Source organism: Ixodes scapularis, unplaced genomic scaffold (genome assembly GCF_016920785.2).
Source record: "Ixodes scapularis isolate PalLabHiFi unplaced genomic scaffold, ASM1692078v2 PGA_scaffold11__112_contigs__length_91849675, whole genome shotgun sequence".
In the NCBI taxonomy this organism is placed as follows: Eukaryota; Metazoa; Arthropoda; class Arachnida; order Ixodida; family Ixodidae; genus Ixodes; species Ixodes scapularis.
Window position 1 is genome coordinate 55,115,026 of NW_024609837.1, and position 19,234 is coordinate 55,134,259.

The 19,234-nt window shown below is 45.9% G+C and overlaps 1 protein-coding gene across 1 annotated transcript in view; it reads left to right on the plus strand.

The window, feature by feature from the left end:
- LOC120835974 overlaps nt 1-19,234 on the plus strand; it is a 110,567-nt gene that overhangs the window by 26,393 nt on the left and 64,940 nt on the right. Inside the window, exon 4 of the mRNA XM_040206361.2 lies at nt 9,563-9,702. Coding sequence (XP_040062295.1) covers nt 9,563-9,702 — 140 coding nt within the window. The remainder of the gene's footprint in view (nt 1-9,562; nt 9,703-19,234) is intronic.

Here is a 19,234-nt window from a genome sequence, read left to right on the forward strand (position 1 = left end):
AACAGGGTATTTATTGGACTGATAATTTAAAAGTACATTTGACACTGGTGAGCTGAAGGGGAGGCCAGCGATTTGATTTATAACTTGTCTAATTTGTGTATTGCCGTTGCTCGTGGCGATGCCAAGTTGTTTTGCAGCACCCCATGTATCCGCATATGTCGTTGTTACTGTTTTCTACTCTCGTGTTATGTACCCCCCCTTATGTAATGCCCTCAACGAGGGCCTTTAAGGGAACTTGAATAAATAAATAAATAAATGAATAAATAAATAATATAGAGGGCCCCCCCTCCCCCCCCCCCTCCCCCCCCCCCAATATGCGTACATTTATAACTACATATTTCTGCGCCGCAAACACCGCAATTCCTTAAAGCTGTTTATTTTTTTCTTTCAAATCAACGTAGAAACATAGGTGTGAACTTAAATGTCGAGGTTGCAATAAACATGTTTTAAGTTTAGATGAAGGATTGAGAGACGCTGTGATGCTGCCAGAGTAGGGCTAAGCAACTTATAGATTAACCTTTCTACTATGTGGAAAAAAAAGAGCTCTAAATTCGACCTTTCAATGCGTGTGCCTGCCCCTGCATTCAGAGTGGTGCAACCAGTTCATCCGCATGCAATAAAAAACATAGAGCCCACATCTATTGCGCAGCAGCACGATGAATTGGCACACATGAGCAGCTCGCTGACTTTCTAGTAGTGTCGGTTGTGGTAGAACTTGAGCTCGCCGCGATGCATGTTCTGTTTTGACATGTAGCATATTTATCAGTTATTTTAATACTCGCCAATCTTAATTTGTATGTTCTTGGCCTACTTTTAAATTTCTTTTTCTTCTTGTTTTGTTTTGTTTAGAATTCGTGAATTTTAGTAGGTACAACTTTTTTTTTTATTAAGGTTCAATGGTACTTTATGGCGAATTATCCCCTTGTAGAGTTGTAGTTACAATATTTAATGATTGGTCTCCCCAAACTTAGATGTTACTTGCATTCGTTAGCTTCCTTTCTAAAGTTGTGAAATAAACTATAATATGATGGCAGTCAGCACTGAAACGCAATACGTTGTTTACACTAATTTATCTATAAAAATGTTCCTAACATATTGTATGCCACTTGGACAAATGCAAACGTTAAGAAATTGCATTCGTCCTACCCCTCAGTCTAGTGTCTATATAATAAAGCTATGTCTTGCACCGCTATGGGCAGAGGCCAGCTGATTTGCTACTGTTTGGAAGGTGGAGGGGTGATGTGCAAGGAAGCTAAACTCTGTCCCTCACTCCCATATTGCCTGTTATAATTGTTCCAAAAGTCAGGGAGAAGGGGGAGAGAACTGCCCCCTCTCCTTGCCCCCTTTTTCTGATGGGGTGCAAACTTGAGGATACCATAAATGAATGCAACCGCTTATGGCTGCTGTTGCATACAAAGGAAACAAATAGAGAGAGAGCGAGGGATGTGGTTATCTTTCTCTTAGGTGTTCATAGCAGGGGATACGAACGGTTTTGGATTTTTGCGACTGAGCGAGCTAGCAATCAGTGCTGCCTTAGTGTTCGGTTGGGACGCTTATTCAATCGGCAAGAAAGCGAGCCCCAGCCAATTATTGGAGCGCATCCTATGAATGGCTCCTGGGATTTTCGAAAATGGTCTATTGTCTCGCAAATGAGTGCACTGGTATTAACTAAAAGCACTTCGCGAGCTGTTTCCTCTCTTTTAATATTGCTGAGTCTGCATTTAAGCATTCATTCTTCACAGGAAAAGGGACACGGCCGATCGACCTGTCCGGTGACGAGAATTGACGAAGAGGACTCAAGTGCCATAACTGTGGTGTTGGAGGACCACTCCTTTGAGGTGACGGGCTGGTGCAGCGCTCGTTCTTGCATCGCACGGAGTCGACGACATTTCTTACTGTCAAAAAGCAAGCCAGTCACTCGTAGTGATTGGGCACTTCATTAGTTTGAAGCACAAATAAAGTCCGTCTTGGCTTTAGACTTGATCACGAAGTTAAAAAAAAAACTTGTTAGCCATAGGAAATTTGTGTGCCGGTTTTGCCTTTTTTGCCATGTGCTGAAATTAAAATTTTGGTTTATTAAACTCTATTCTACTGTTTTATTTCAGTGCTGACTTTTTATGAGAACCTATAGCCTCTGTGCAGGCTCATGCTTTATAGTTTGTCATTTTTCAGCTGCAGTTCCACATTTCCTTTGCACCCATCTCCTTGTGAACATGTACATAGCTGCTTTTAGATTCTAGGGTTTCCTGAAGAGAGTGCTAATTCTTTTATAGAGAGTTTAGGCAACACATCAGATTGGTCTGTACTTACTGCACACAATTATTTCTGTAGAGTAATTACAGTCCCATTCAAGTGTTGCCTAAACTCTGTATTAAAGAGTTAAGTACTATCTAAGGAGGGGTCATACAAACTGCTCAAGTGTGCTGCTATGTGACATTAACTCTTGGTAGAGAGCAGAGTTAACTCTTTAATACGGACTCAAGGTACAATTCAAATGGAGTTGTATTTACTCCACAATAACGCTAAAACTACCCTTCCTGGAGACCGTGCTTAACTCTTAAATATAGAGTTCAGGCAACACTTCTAATGGAGTTGTCATTACTCTCCACAAACGAGTGGATTCAACTCTTCCCGGAGAGCATGTTTAACTCTTGCATACAGAGTTTAGGCAACACTTCTAATAGAGTTGTGGCTACTCTACACGATGGAGTGAGGGTAACTCTTCCTGGCGAGTACGCGTAACTCTTGAATACAGAGTTCAGGCAACATTGTAATAGAGTTGTAGTTACCCTACACGAAGGAATGGAGGTAACTCTTCCTGGAGAGTATCCTTCACTCGTCAACAAGGAGTTTCGGCAACACTTCTGATAGAGTTATAGTCACTCTACACAAAAAAGTGAAATTTACTCTTATCAAAGAGTTTAGGCAACACTTCTCATGGAGTTATAGTTACTCTACACAAAGGAGTGAAGGTAACACTTACACTTACACATCAAAAGAGTAGCCCTGACTCTCTCAAAGGTATTGGCATGACTCTCTATAGAAGAGTTAAATGAACATTTGTATGGAAGAGTTAAACATACACTTGCCTCCGAAGAGTTATAGTTACTCTTTAAAAGAGTGGATTCTGTGACAAGCCAGTTACACTCCAAAAAGAGTTAAATCGACACCTTTTTTTTTTAGAGTGTAAACGTACCATTAGGCGCCCGTTTCCGGCTTGAGCGGCGTCGCCGACGGCGTAACCACACGGTGCATCATGGGAAACGTCCCATAATGCACCGCGCGAGCCCCCCCCCCCCCCTCGCGGTCACGTGAACCCCCTCCTCCCCCAGGTCACGTGACCCTCTCCCCCGAAATCACGTAACCCCCCCCCCCCCCCCCCCCCCCGGAGGAGATTCACGAATGAGGGCAGGAGGAGGATAAGGAGGTGAGGAGGAGGGGTATACCCTTCCCTCAGTACCCTTTCCTTCTCCTCCTTAAGAGCTGCGCTCTAATTCGGCGTTTCCAAGGAGTTGTAGACGGCTTTCACTTTTTTCTTCTTCATCCCCTGTTTGACAGAGTTTCGGACCAAATTCCTCTTTTACCCAATAGACTTCCCTTTCTTCTGCGTGTTTGACCGACTTAGCAGCGCTGTCCACCTTCCCCCGACAGCGCACGGGCAGATGCCTCCGGAGTCGGTTTTGGAGTACTTGTAGGGGACTGTGCGCAGGCAATCATAACTCTTCTGCCGGGGCCAATATACCTCTGGGAAGGACTCGCCGTGTTCTGGTGCGCGTGCATTGGCGAAAAAGAGACTCTTCTACACACGTACAACACAGCTTTGGCTCCAGCGCTGCACCGCGGTCATGGACGAGCTTTGCCTTGGGCTATTGCCAGTGCCGTCTCTCTTCCTTTTTATGAATAAAAATTTGTCAATAAAAAAAATGTACTGTTGGTCATGAGCCCCGCCGACCTGCCGTTGCGCGCTTCACACGCGATGGCGAGCCGGCGGGCCATCGAGTCCTCGCGCTGCCGGCGCGAGACAACTTTAACTTGTCGTGCTGAGGGCGGCGGAAGGATCGAGGAAACGCTCAAGAGCCAAAGCTCTGTTCTCGGGGGAAGTGAGAGCCGGTCCAACCTTCCTTTGCCGAGTTTCACGTCAGCATCGAGTTGTAATCGGAAAATATCGGTCCCGAAGCGCTTGCCAAGGCGCGGTCCAACAACGCGAATCCAGCACTTGGATCAAACGCGCGCGTCCGCTCCGAGTGTGAACAGATATTTGCGTCGCTCTTGCTGACACTCTCGTAGTTCAAACCATAGCCTCATCTATACTCACAAAGCCTGGCAGTTCGACGACGGAGCTATAAAGTGCCCGGTCGCAGATTTGGAGCGCCAGGATCTGGTAGCACAGAGCATTTCTCGCGGAAGCTGGTTGTCAGCGCACAGCTTTTGCAGCGGCGAGGGCCCCAAACATGGTTTTCAAATCCGACGAGAAAAGAAGCGGTAGCGCAAGGAACGCGAGGAGCACGAGCGGACATTCCATCGCTCGGGAGAAGTGTGTTTCGGCGTCTCGCCGCAGCGGGGCGCCCGTCACCTGGCTCTCTTTTCATCCGTTGTCTGCCGCTCTACCTTTTCGATTTTGGCGGCCGCGTCTCGTGGCGATCTGCCAGGCATTGTCAATATGGAAGAGGCTAGTACGTACAAACGTATCTTCTTGGACGTCGGCTCGCTCCTGCATCCCCGAGGCCGGGAAAAACGCCGCGTCGATTTGTTTATATTTACGCCGCTTTGCAAACGCCGCGCAAGCCATCTTTTTTTTTTTTTTTTTTTTTTTTTTAGCAGTGATGACAGTTGTGTGGATCTGTGGACTTCGTCGCGATCGAGTTCGTAGCAGTCGACGAAGGTGGTTATCCCATGGCCTCGGCATTCGGGCCCGTTTAAGTCGTCTCGCGTCGACATTTCACTGCACGGACACGAACCCCAGCGTTGGCGGAAAGGCCCCCTGTGTTTGTTATTCAAAATGCACGTACTCCGAACGATGTCGAGCTCTCCGATCGGTTGTTCGCGTTCCCGAAGACGCCACCGCCACAGCAACAGCCCGCTCTCGCGGTTTATCGGGAGCTTGCGGGACACCGGAAGTTCTAGTTTGCCGTACGATGTTCTTAACTTGCGAACTTCTTAGCTAAGTTGTCGTAACCGAAGAGGCTCTTCGTGAATCTGGCCTCAGGTTCTTCTTTCTTCTCTTTTAAACGAGCCGAGTTCATCCGTTCATATTTCCACTCCAAAGTAGTGCCACTAAATAAGCTACGCTTGAGAGTAACGACATTTCGCCATGTTGTGGCTTAAAATCATGGTTGCCAGTTATCTAAAGCTTTATCTGAAATCACAGGAAACGCTTTTTCGTCCTCCACAAATGTTTAAACAGTTCGCGACAGAGCAAAGCAATATTACATGAGCTTCCCAACACCAAATCTAATGCTGAAGTAGTCGCACTTTTGAATCATGACGATCGGCAGCAAGCGTCTGCTCTGCAGAAGCATTAAAATGGCGACGCCCGCAACAGTGGGGAGCAACGGGGTGCAGATATCTTAAGCACAGCTCATTTAGTGCTTCTACTCCAGACTTCCACCACCTAGCCTCACCTCTGCAGTAAATCGCAGCGCGATGGGTTGGGAAACAAAATCTTGCGGATCGTCCAAGCGGGTGTACACGTTGTGGGTGGTGTTGAGCAAGTTTGGCCGGTCGAGTGTTTCTTTAATAGTGATTTCACACGAGTTCATGCAATCATGGTTTGGGTTACGTTTATTATATTTATATAAAGATGCGCAGGGTGTTTGATTTTAATTCGTACAGATTTACGTTTCAAAAAATTCGTAAACGGTTCAGTACTGCGTTTAATGCAAGTAAGTTATACGGCCAGGAAGACATAAAGGGTTATTCCTCAGTTTGTAATTAGCTTTTAGATGAGTGTGAAGAAACGCATGGTCCCAACTAGAAACATAGCCTCATCGAAAGCCCCTAAATCATACTTAGGATGGACCCGAAGCAGGTGAAAAGCACTGGGATGCGCCAAAGCTACCACTCGAGCAACAGGCTGAAGGTTCGCGGTGCGTGAACGCAGATAACGTGATTAGGGAGTTTTCGTAGACCCTTTTTAGACTTTACAACTGCGCATGCGCGGCTCTAGCCCTGCATACAGAGTCCGGGATCTCGTAGGGGGCTACGGAAACTCGCGTCGGCGTTGACGCACTGCTAGCCTGTGCCTGTTGCACGAACTTTGGGCCACCCTAGTCCATGTCCATGTGGGGGTTTTCCGATGACGCTTCGCAAGTTTCTCATTGAAACCATACGTTTATTTTCGATCATTAAGTAACGAATTTTATTTAATTACCGAACACACTGTGGCGGTTCTCTGCTCTTATAATATCCGCCGAACTCGAGAGAAACACCTGGCGAAAACGGTATTCAGCTAACAGTGTGATCGTTTTTTTTTTTTTTTTTTTTTTAAATTTTTATTAAAACATAATTCCCTGTATATGTAAATCCTGTTTTGGGAGGAACATTGAGCTATATGCTAACTGTTTTGCAAGAAACTAAAGTTTAAGGTTCGTATGCTTTCAGCCTCTGCAGATATAGACGCTTTACACACGCGCCAGATTACAGACGCCATTGCCGACCTTCTATTGTCTTACCGAGATATCAAACCACTGAAGCGGGCTTTGGCGAGCCTCCACAAAGGCGAATGCTGGGGAAAAAGACACCGTCGTATCTAAAATGCCAGTAACCTGTCCTCCTGTGGTAATGATGGAGCGAAGTGAAAAATATAAGAGGAAACAAAAACTGAAGGTCAGTTATGGCGGCGCCCATGAACAGCTGCTGTAAAGCGTCTATAGGAGATTTCTAATTGTGTGTTGTGTATGTCGAGACGGCGGGAGTGGGCACCTGCAGTGTGGCCGCAGTGATGAGAGCAGCGGCAGCGCTAGTCTGGGGGTTGTGTAGCGCGAGCTTTCGCTCCCCGAGCTCGGGCGCTTTTTTGAGCCACCCAAAGGCATTTTCGGATTACCTTCCAGCATGCTTTTTTATTTTCTTCAAATTCAAAATGGCTCGTGAGAAATGGAGGTCATGTCAAAAACAACATTCAACCATGTTGAATTAACCTGAGACTGGGGTAGAGAAGAGACATCAAAACGTAGAAAGGACAGAAAATAAACAGGACGACGTCTCAACATCAGTGATGTGATTGCTGCGCCAATTGCGCCAAACTGCGCCAAGGGGTTAACCCTGCTACATCCTGCTACATTTTGCCAAAATATGAGTAATCTGCGCCAAGCCTGCGCCAAAGGATCAATTTTGGTCGCCTTTCAAATCCGAAACTAAGCTGAGTACCGTAAATGAGCACGTGTGAGCTAGGTGGCGCAAGCGGTCGCCCGACACAAAGTACCCTGCATCAATCGTTCATCCGGTCTTGCGTGGTTTTTCCCGCCGTCTCTCGTTTCGCGTTCTCGTTGTCTCGCGTTTTCTTTATTTTTTTATTATTATTTTTTTTTTTTGCGATAGACGTGTTTGTGTGCAGACGCTCCGAGACTAGCGTGCCGAGTACCAGCCATGCCATCATGCTTTGAAACGAAATTATGTTTCTGTGCGGCGGGAGTTGTTTTGTGAGCTGGAGCACTCGCTCCAGAAAGCAACAGCCGTGGGAATACTATATTTGGTCCCTGCCTGGCCAGTCACCGCGGTCGCGCGACGTCGGGTGTTGCCGTCCGCACGTCGCTGCAGATATGGCGCTTTTTAAAAAAAAACTAAGTACCGCCAAAAGCTCATCAACATTCCTGTTCTCGTTTAAATCACGCGTTACTACAAAAATCTACCTCTAACTCAAAGACTGATGTGTCGAAGTATTGATTGCCTAGGTTTTTCTCGGTGAGCCTTCTTTCAGGATGGACCCTGGTACGTGAAAAATCTGCCGCGAAAGAAATTTGGTGGAGAGAAGTGAGCTAAAGTAAAGAAGGCAATGTCTGCACTCTGAACCCGCACAGCGCACTTGTTTGCCTTGAGTTCGGAAGAACGTTTTGATCCTGGCTCGCGATGTCTTGCATCGATGTGCTCAGGTTCTTTTTCTTTTTTTTCTCTGTGTGTTTAGCTTGTACCTCGCCTGATGGCCAGGCAAGCGCTGGACTGTTTTTTGTCGTATGCTGGACCGTTACATTTTGCAAACAATTTTGGGAACCAGTTGGCGACGGAGCAGAGTGGCATGGTTTCGATAGAACAGCCATCTCCGCTCGCGCGACAATTTTGCATTGCATTGTAGTAGGTACTATCGGGGAAAAATGAAATGCGAACAGAGGAGCGCGTGGCTCGCGGTACAGGCTGCGCCACCTGGAAGTGAGCCTAGGAGCGAGGGTGCGTGGCCTACTTCGATGTGTTCACGCTCCTCGATTGGCGCTCCCCCAGCTTCGGCAGTGCGCCTCTCAGTGCGCTGAAAGCTGGCACCGCTATCTTTGCCTGCTCGGCGAGTGCGGCGAGCTTCTTTGCACCGCACGCGCTGAGCCAGCAAAGATAGCGGTGATAGCTTTCAGCGCACTAAGAGGCGCACTGCTGAAGCTTGGGGAGCGAAGAGGGAGGGGCGTGAACACGTCGGAGTAGGCCACGCACCCTCGCTCCTAGGCTCACTTCCAGGCGGCGCAGCCTGTACCGCGAGCCTCGCGCTCCTCTGTTCGCGTTTCATTTTTCCCCGATAGTACATGTTTAATCAGTTGGAGACTTATTCCATTTATTATATAACTAGTCTACCTAATACTGTGCTATTTACTACTAAGCTGGTCGTTTTCAAATAAATTTTAATATGTGCAGTTTGGTTCTTATTTAACTATAGTGCGTACATAAATCTGTATAATTTAACTGAAGCATTGCAAAATGTGTCATGTCAAAGGCATTTCAGTTACATGTTGAAAGACTCCCAGGTGGTCTAACTTGACTATAATTTGTTGATTGCGGCGAGCAAAGTGTTTTTCGTCTGTCCAACACTTAAAATGATTATTTTTATTTTTTCTAAGAATATATGCTTCAAAAGCCACTTTTGCTGCTCCGAAACACTGTTTTAGCTGCTCCAAAAGCCGCGTTTGCTGCTCCAAAACACTGTTTTGGCTGCTCCAAAGGCCACTTATGCTGCTCCAAAACACTGTTTTGGCTGCTCCAAAAGGTGCTCCAAAACGGCTTAGGCCAATCACATCACTGCAACATTCAAATACGTTCTCCAGCAGGGTGGCGTAAGAAAAATGACTTGAAAGTCGAGCAGGCAGTCTGAAAACAAGCTATTTTTACGCGTTTCATTTTGTTGGCTTCGTGCATTCGTTTTACACCATCGAACTTTTTGTAACCCGTCGTGAACAAACTGTTCCGGCAACACTTGACGTCACGTTTTCAGTGTTGCACAGTTCTCAGACCAAAAGTGAAACTAATTGCGCAAAAATAAATATTGTTAGTCGTAATTTGGTTTAGTCGTTGAGTCAATTAATGTGCGCCGAAGCAACCTTGAGGCAAAGCGCGGGGGTATTTTCCCGAATGTCTATTTTGCGCCATGCAGACGACGAGCGATCGGCAGCTGCGCAACCTGCGTGTGGAGAACCCGGAGTTCAGCGAGGTGCTCGGCCAGCTCGACGTCAAGTCCAAGCTCCGAGAAAAGCGCAAGGTCACCAAGAACATCAGCCCCCTCGTGGCGTCGCAGTAAGCCTCACCCGCCTTTTTTTTTTCTCTCTTTTTTTTTTCTTTCTTTTACTTCGGATGCACGACAAAAGATCGCCAACTTACGGAGCGCCGGATTTCTGAATTTGTCTAGCCTTTTGCTTTCCAGGGTATATAAGGGTCTTCAAGCCTTGACGCAAGGTAATCGAACACTTTACGATGAGGAAAGATGGACATTGAACACAAAGCTTGTGTGTTTTTGTCGTCAATGTCCATCTTTCCTTATCGTAAATTAGCAACCAACACGCTCAACCATCTACATAATCGAACACAAATGCCGGTTTTTGGGTCCTTTTGGTTTTGCAGGCCGACAGGGCGCAATAGGAAAAAAAAAAAAAAAAATACATTTCTGCCTTATCAGTTTTTTTCGCCCTTTGCAATTCAGCAGCTGTACATAAACAATAAAACAATAACCAACAGTAATCGAATAATAACAAATACGAGACGTGCAATTGCTGGCACGGGCATGCGCCCCGATAAGAAACCGAAACTTAGAAACGCGTCTACATTGGGAATATTTTCGGATAAATCGTAAAGCAACATCCGAGAAACACTCGTCGGTACATTTTTTTCGTATATGTGGATTTTTTCCCGAAAAACTCAGAATTTCGAGGTCACACCGACAAAGTAAAAAGGAAAAAAAAAAAAAAGACGGTGTTTTGCAAATAAACTTTATAAGAGCACAGGGTCAGGTGTTCTGAAGAGATGCCACTTCAGTTTTGCTTTACTATCTCGAACTACTGACTGAAGGGATCTGCCTTTTAGCAACAACCTGGTCGTGATACCCTGACTTCCGAATTTCAGATAATTGGGAATCTAAGAAAAATAAATTTTGATAAACGTCGAATTTTCGGAGAAATGTGAACTCCGGCACCCTCCGAACTTCACGAGAAATAAACTCCGAAGACACGGATGACGATAATGATCCCCGGAGAACGGGAGCAGGAGGACAAAGGACAAACACAAATCTCCAAACACAGCTAAGTGACTGGTGCTCGTCGATCAACATCAGAAAACACGGAATCGTACATCATTTGTAATCTGGGTGGATTCAGTAGTTTTGGATGATTCGCATCGTTTCTGGTTCAAACCGTACCCTTAAAGTTAATATTTAAAAATGTAATTACTAAATTGTAATTAACTACCCAATTAAACTGAACGCTAATCATTTTCCTTAATGGGCCCTCTCGCACAGATCACTACGGCATCAACCTTTTTTGTTGGCGATGCGATAGTTTTCGCCGGAGCGATGTGGCTCGCGTTTTTAAAAACAGCTCGTATAATTGAATAAACATGTAAATCAATCATATGCACTAGAAGTATCACGACACTAGCGATTTGAAATAATATTGTTATCAACAAGGAACTTTTTAACGTCACTTTCGTATATGGGAAAAGGGCTCATGTACATTCTCCAGCATATTAAGAAGAACGGGTATTTGCACTGTTTTTGTATTGCATGCAATTCTTTTACGAAAGAGTTACATATAAAGGACAGAGCACGGACAGCACATCTTCCGACTTTCAACACGCGTATATTTATTTTCCAGAGGCAGCTAACCTCCAAATGTGCAGCCGGCAGGGTTAAAGTTTAGTTGGTTTAACGCAGTACACAAAATTAGCGCGAAGGACGAACACGGGAAGAAAAAGTAGAGAGGACAGAACGCTTTATCCTGTCTACTCCATCTTCGTGTGTTCGTACTTCGCGTTAATTTTGTGTACTGTGCGCTACAAGATTCTATATAAAATGTGTAGCACACGAGTCTGTTTAATGATGTCGGCAAGGTAGTTTTAATCATCCGAAGGCCATAATCAGCGCATGATGCCTCTGCTATGCAGAGGTCCGAGTGACGAGTGGAGCATGTTATAAGTTTGTTTCTAAACGATGCCAAAAATAATAAAAAAAAAAGGTATTCATTTCACGACATTCCTGTTTATACTTTATACAAAGTCGAAATTCATAGTATCGAAATATTGTGAAAACTAACGTAATTATTTCCCGATAATGAACTCAGTAATAACAACAAAACATACTACATTAAATGTTCCAAGGTGCATTTAATGCAGATTTTATTTATTATTTATTTTTCTAGGACGCATTTTTTTTCTCTTTTTGTTTTGGACTTTTCTTTTTCTTTTTGGGGAGCAGCTATAGTTTGATACAGGGAGCTTTATAATGTAGGTAAATATTGCCGATTGTCTTTCCTCGTATGGTGATATCCGCAGCGAGCGTTTCTAAGTCTCTGATTGGCTGGGTGAAAAGAAAAGCTCCACATGGCTGGCCAATCAGAAGACGACTTGGCGGCGCTCGTCATCAGGGTACCACCGTGTCAGTTTGTTTTATGTCGTGGCAATTCAGGATACAAAGAACGTGAACCTATACTTTAGGTACAGCTTGAACTGTCATCTCAAGAAAGAAAACAAAAAAGTGAGTTTTGCGAGAAAGATTTTTCTTTCGCTACGCTAAGCAGTTCTTGCCGAATCTGGTTGTTAGAAAAAAAAAAAAAGAAAAGAAGAATGCGTTTGAAACGTGTACTTTTTGATAATAGAATCCGATCATAAATGGACGTTCCTAATTTGCATAAGGGCTAAGGTTCCAAACGCGCCGCTTTAATTGTGGACGGGAAACACGGTGGAAAGGAAGGAAACCTTTTGATGATCTGAGCATTGTCCGTACTAATACCGTCTGTGGACAAGTTGCTGACTTTCGAGCGTAAAAACAAAAAGTTTGCTAGGAGCGTGCATCTAGGGCAGGGGTTTCAAACACGCGAACCGCGATTTTTTTGGGACGTGGCCCACAAGGATCCCTCGGCTGTGAGCTCCCGTTCCCATGTGTGCTGCATGCGCCATAAATAAGTTTCACACTGTCGGTTCATTTCCGTTCGAAAAAAAGCTCTACCGATAGAAGACATTTTGCTATTTCATTTTGGACCGAGTATTTCTGCGTGTAAATATTTGCCTCTCTTTCTCACGTAAACACCTGTACGACAATACCACTAATAGACCACAGGGATCTTCGCTCAAGGACACGCCTTTTTGCTGCAGGAACTCTCGCTCGGTGAAAGTATCCGAAGATAATGCTATGAGCGCGGGCTTCTAGCCGTCAACAAATGCCTTTAAATATAAGTATGTTTTGTGGGGCTGCTATAAAAATCGTCGAAAAACAAGAGCTCTCGCATAAAAAGTTTTTTTTTAGATTGTTAATGCGAGTGAATTACGCGACAGAGTGAACGACAATGTGCTGGTTCTCGCTCTATTGAAAAATGCTAGCATGTTGGCCTTTTAAATCTTAGCACATTAAGTGTTAGACCAAAATTGTCGCAGAAGCAAATCAAAGCTGTCAATGACAGAACGGCGAGTTTAGGAAAAAGCTTAGAGCACTAGGTCCCTTCTCTGTCTCCGGGGTGCCTCTGAGGGATTCGACTGTTTTGCAACGTGAAACGCTGTTGCTTCTTGTATACGCAAAATAGCAAACGATATAGTTAGCCCCATCGCCCTGCGTTGGTCCTTTCGAGGATGGGACGGCAGTCAAATGAGACCGTCGTCTGCGAGCTGTATGGCGTTTGTCGCGCGTTTGACGAACCCCCTGACCCGCTTTGAGTGCGACAGTGTGCAGCGCTGTACCAGGTAAAGGAGCGAAATCCTGAAATCGCTTTCCCCCTGCCAAAGATGCGCGCGGCCTGCGCGCCCGTGGCTTTGATGGCGCACTGTTGCCAGATGAAATGTAGGCTCGTAGCTGATGCCGTTCGAGCGCTTCGCTGGTGAGCATGGGCGAGTGTGCGGACCACCAGGCCCGGGAGGCGAAGAGGCTGTGCCACGCGGAGCTCAAGAGCTTGGTACGTATATACATCTTGCCGTCTTACTTTTGCACTATTGAATCGATTGAATACGTGTTAATGAACTTTCGGTTTTTGCAATAAACCCTTTCCGAAATTCAGTCTGGCCACTTTGATTACTATCATCATCTGTGGAACGTTATCTGTGCCATACCAATGGCGGCCCTCTAGTGACTGATAAAGGAAGACGTTGAAGATGCTCCTGAGCGGATGAAGCGAGGCCTGTACATTCGGGGAGTCAGTACGACGCGACGTAGGAATGGAACACGAGAGCAACGTAAGCGTTTATTTCTAATAACTCAGATTCAGTCAATGTATGGGCGGCACACAATCGGCTTTAAAGCACTTTGGTGTATAGAATTTTTTCGAGGCGTCTGAGTTGGTTGGACCTTTGTTCTGAATGCAGGTTCTTGGTCACCATCGAACTGAAAGTGATCGAGAAAGAACTCACTCTGAACAATTCTTTGCATGCCGTTCATTTACGAAAGTGACGGTGCCGATACAAGTTCGTTTCCGCCATTGATATGGCAAAACCTAAACTGCTCTACGAACCACCAGATGGCACTGAATTTCGGAAAGGGTCTATTACTGTCGAGAATGGGTATAACGAAGTCGGTATTAACGAAATAGCGGCTACAGCGAAGCAGTCACGATTCCCCATTCCCTTTTGCACTTCGTTATAACCGAAGTGAGACGCAAAGCGAGAAACATGCTCCGCTCGAAACTCGGCGCCTGCAAGGTCGCTTTCCCTCGTGAAGCTTGGATCCAGTTCGGCACTCGTGACCGCTTCTCCGCCAATAAGGAGTCGGCGGCGCAAGGAAAAGGAACGCGATACTCTGGCTCTGCAAGCAGAACCTATACAGTTACCCTAACGCGCACTCTCTTTTAGCCCCCCTCTTCACTCCATAGTTTTAACAGCCTCCAGGTAGCGCAGCATCTATCGAAGGCCGTTCTGTTTACGACTGTACCTTTTCTGACGACCATTTCTTTGACCGTCAAGTAAAAAGTTATATCTCTAGGATCAAATTACCCGAGACTGCGTTAAGGAAAGATGGAAAGCTTAGTTGCAACTCAAGAAGGTAGAGCGAGGGTAAGACGGGCCGGGGAGGATAATGCGGGCGGAACGCTAAAGAGAGAAGGGAGTTTCCCCCTCCCTTGTCCAGCGTTCCGTCTGCTTCCTCCTACCCGGCCTTCCTTTAACTCGCCCTACCTTCTTGAGTTGAAACTTTCAACATGATCAACATCCATCAGCTAAAGTGCAGGCTGGCTGTATTTTCGTTCACGATATATGGAAATTTGGTGTTGTTTGCACGCATCTCGCTCTGCGGCCCCCTCGTGGAGCGATGTTTTCTCCGCAGTCGGGGCTCTCGGATGGATGGTGTCCCCAGTGCGCCTCGGGTCGGCGGTCCGACTTGCGCGGGGCGTCGTTGAAACCGGCAAGCCAGCACAGATGAAGAGGCCGCATCTTGTGCGCAGAGACGGGCCAATGCATGCCATGTCACGTGACGTTCGAGAACCACGGGATTCGATCACAGCGTTGGCTGCTCGTCCTTTCAGTTTTCGGAATGACATTCGAGATCTCTTTCTTTATCTCGGGCAATGCGTTGCAATGCTCTAGCGTGACTGCATATCACTGTCTAGTTTTTTTGGCGCACACGACGTCAGTTTCGTAGCTTAGTCCGCCCACTCTTTGTATGGATTAAACGACTGCTTGCGTTTATACGCGACTTCGTAGTTGAGATAAACGTTTATCAGGCGGTCACGTGATGTTCCCTCTTTTCTTACATTTGTCTTCTTTTTTTTTTTTTTGCGGAGTCTAACTGGCTTTAAAGAACATTACCCCACCGCAGGTTTGTGTAGTTCCCTGGCTAAGTGGGAAGCTGGCGACGTCAGCTTGGATTCTTGGTATTCAACCCTGAATGGAACCTTCCGAGAATAAAGGTAAGCGTATCATTTCGTTTTCTTTTGTTTTTACATACCCGCTTTTATTGTATGCATGTTTGTACGACGTAGTATAGACCTCATGACTACACCATAATACTGTCTAATATGTTGCGTTCAAAGCGCATGGTGCGCAGTTCCTTACTCTTTAGCATTATGTTATATTATTTGCGCGAAGTGTCTAAAGAAATGTTTTTTAAAATAAAAAAAAGATGTTGAAATTTATATCTTTTAATATTTGTTTTTTTTCTTATAAAACATACTGCAAACGACTTAATTTTCGCGGACTCAGATTTTTGCGAATTGGGCCAAAGCTGTAAATTTCAAATTATTCGCGGGTTATAATTTTCGCGAATCGAGTGTAGCTTGCGTTCACAGTTGCCCGAATTGTTACCGGGACGTATTTTTCGTGAATTGTAGGCGATTCGCGAAAATCGCGAAAATTCGGTCCCCGCGAAAATTCAGTCGTTTACAGTATGTTACGCCCGATCGCCTGGTCTTTACAATAATGTATATATATATATATATTTTTGTTATTCTTTAGAAAGGATTAGGCTTGCCACAAGTTCAAGGGGGGGGGTTAAGGAATGGCCGTGCCCAACTTTCTGTGTCCTGTTCGACGAGAGGAGGAGTTGGGCGCCCACTGCACCATTTCCGCTTTGTCAGCCATTTCGATCAGATAAGACGGCACTTGTTTCACGTTCGAGGTAGCTTTGGAGACTCCGAGGCTTGCCAGCGTGATAGCCGGTTAACGAATGCCGTGCTTCGTCCACGCTGGCCGATAATTTGCGCTCGAATAAACAAAAAAAGAAAATATACATATTATGTTCATGTGGAAACACTCGTGTTGACATTATCTGTGTCGAGGGGGAAAAGGGGAGAAGGCGGGGACGGTGTTTATGCTTTCTTTTCCTTAATAGAGTTTTAGTATATCATTTTGGCACCCCCGCTACGCTCTACTCTAGAGCGGCGACGCTACTGCGCATGTGCGATACTAGCGGATAATTAGCGGGACAAGAAAAGTTTTTTGGCTGGGGCTGAGGAAGCAGACGGAATGCTGAAGAGGAAATGGTTTCCTCCTCTCCGCCATTCCGTCTGCTTCCTCCCCCCGTGCCCTCCTTTCCCTCGAAGACCGCTATTTGACGAGAGTTGGCGAGAAACGCAGCGCGCGTAGCACGGCGTGTACAGTTCGTGGGTCTCGCGAGAACGAGTCTTGGCAAGGCTACGGAGAACCAAGACTCGTTCGAAAATTCTCTATTTATAATGGGGAGTTTTCGTAGTCCGCGTTTCCACCTCCGCTAAGCCCTCCGCAACGGAGAGGCTGCTACTGCGCCTGCGCGCCCATGGCCTTGACTGTAGAGTTACGGGTATCGTAGGTAACCGTAACGGGGTAAGAGAAGAACAGTATTATATATCGACTGTGGCCACTGCAAAAAAGACCTTGTGTGCAGTCGGACTGGTGGAAATTTACCATGATGCCTTTCAACCCGAGACTGGAGCAGGAGGAGAAAACATTTGTTTCTGCCTTCTGCCCCAGTCTCAGGTTGAAAAGAAAAAAATGACAGAAAAATGTAACCATTCGAGGAAATTTATCGACACACGCCACGAAATGTGGCTCTGCTAACGCATTTAATATCCTGTCTTGACCGAAAGCATAGTACACAGCTGAAAATTTTATTGCGGCAATTAAGCTAATAATTTTCACTCTTAAGTTTTCGTGCCACATATGCTGACCAAAGGGGCATAAGTTGAAAACATAAAATCGACAACAGCAGAACTCAATGCATCAAAAGGATAGAAGAAGCAGTAAATTTTTTAAAGCTTCTGGTTTCCTGTCCATTCCTATTTTTTTTTTCAACATTTTCCTACGCGAATTTCGAACCTTATGTTGTTATTTTTGACCGCTTAGAGTTGCAGTTTTCTTGCCTTGTTTAATCGTCTTCAATAAAAAAAATAAAAAAAAACTTTTTACAGAAATGTTTTTGCATTGACACAGCACGATTTGAAAATAATTAAAATAATTTATTTTGAACTTTTGGTGAGCAATGTTTTGTTGCAATATTTTGCCACCTAGGGAAGGGAAACACAATGGCGCGTGCGCGTCAGTTCTCCTGCAAGAACGACGGTCGCTTCCCGCTATGCTTGGATAGAAAATGTTGTACCATCGTGATTTACATACCGTTCACCAGGGATCTCTGCGCTTCCCCGTGCCCCGTTGTTTGTTAGCGCCATGAGTTGCGTAGTGAATTTTATGACAGTGACGAATGCGGGACATTTTGAAGATTTGGATACTGCTTGCGGGACGCGGGACACGAGCCCTCAATGCGGGACAGTCCTGCGAGTCGCGGGACGGGTGGTCACCCTAGGTGTTCCACGCGCCATACGAGCACGCCTTTCCCGTATAAAAGATTCCAAGTAAATAACCAAAGTAAAGCGTTGACGAACGCCCATGGAAGATGCCATTTGTTTTAGGCATTTGCTCTAGAAGAGTTACACCCCTGTCAGACGGCGTTTTAAAGATCCTTTTCACTAAGCTCCTTTATAAAAACGGCGAACCAGCGCACGCCGTAGAGCACGTGCGCGCGCCACAGAGCACGTGCGTTTGAAAGTAGGAGGTCATTTTACTGCGTTCTTATATTTTAAGAATGCAGAAAGCAAAAGAAATAATGTCCGGCTTCCATGATCGGTTCTCCCGAAGGAACCTCGGCGTGCTAAAAGTCTTATGTCAGTAGTTCTCGAAGGAAACTGAAGTGGTCTCGTCTCGGGACCGCTGACCCTGTGCTCTTCCGAAGTTTACTTGGAACACGCCGTCTTTTTTGCTGTTCATTTTGTCGTGCGACCTCGTATTTCGGAGGTTTTCGGATAAATCCGAATCGTCAAAAAATCGGCGTGTTTTTTTCGGATTTGGCCGAAATACACGGAACTTCACGGAACGGGAGGTTCGGCGTGCGCACCTGAACCCCCCTCCCCCCAACCCCCCCCTTTTCCAAAAATGAAAAAAAAAAAAAGAAAAAAGACGTGATGCGTTTAGGCAGCAGCGCCTAGCTTGCTGGGCATCGTCTCGTAGCGTCTTGTAGTAGGGAGTTGTAGTAGATCGTTTTTCTCCTCCGCTACGATATCCCCAACCCGAAGAAAACGCCGCAGCTGCGCATGCGCGCGCGGCGTTTTGTAGTGAAATGTCTCGGGGTTGCGCGTGCCCATGAGCTGCCTTCGAAACGCGGGACATCCTCAATATGAGCTGTGGTCGAAGAAAGCGCGGCGCACGTGCGCTGCCCTGGCATCGAATGCCTGCGGGATTCTTCGGTCCAGAGAAGATCGCGCTGTCGACGTCGGATGTTTCCTTAGAGCTGCGGAACACCTGAGGTGGGCTTTCGGTCGTTCTTTCGAGTCGTTTTCACGGTTGTGCCAGCTCTGTATTCGAGATGATTTGTGATAGATTGAAGGTGACGTAAGCTAAACGGAATTTGCAGCTCTCGGCGAACGTCGTCACTTGGAACGCGGCTTTCGCTCTCGTTCGGCTGAACAGGGCAACGGGGCGGTTGTTCAAAGGGACGCTCCAGTGAATTTCGAATAGGTTTAAACGCGATAGCGTTTCTGGGTTAGCCCTACGCCTCCGTGACTCGGTTTGTATGAGCTTCTCAACCGCAAATGCATATATTTATTATCTTTATATACGTATTGTGAGGAGAAACATCCACATGGCAGTAATGCTTGGTCGTCGGAAGTAGACAGTTGGA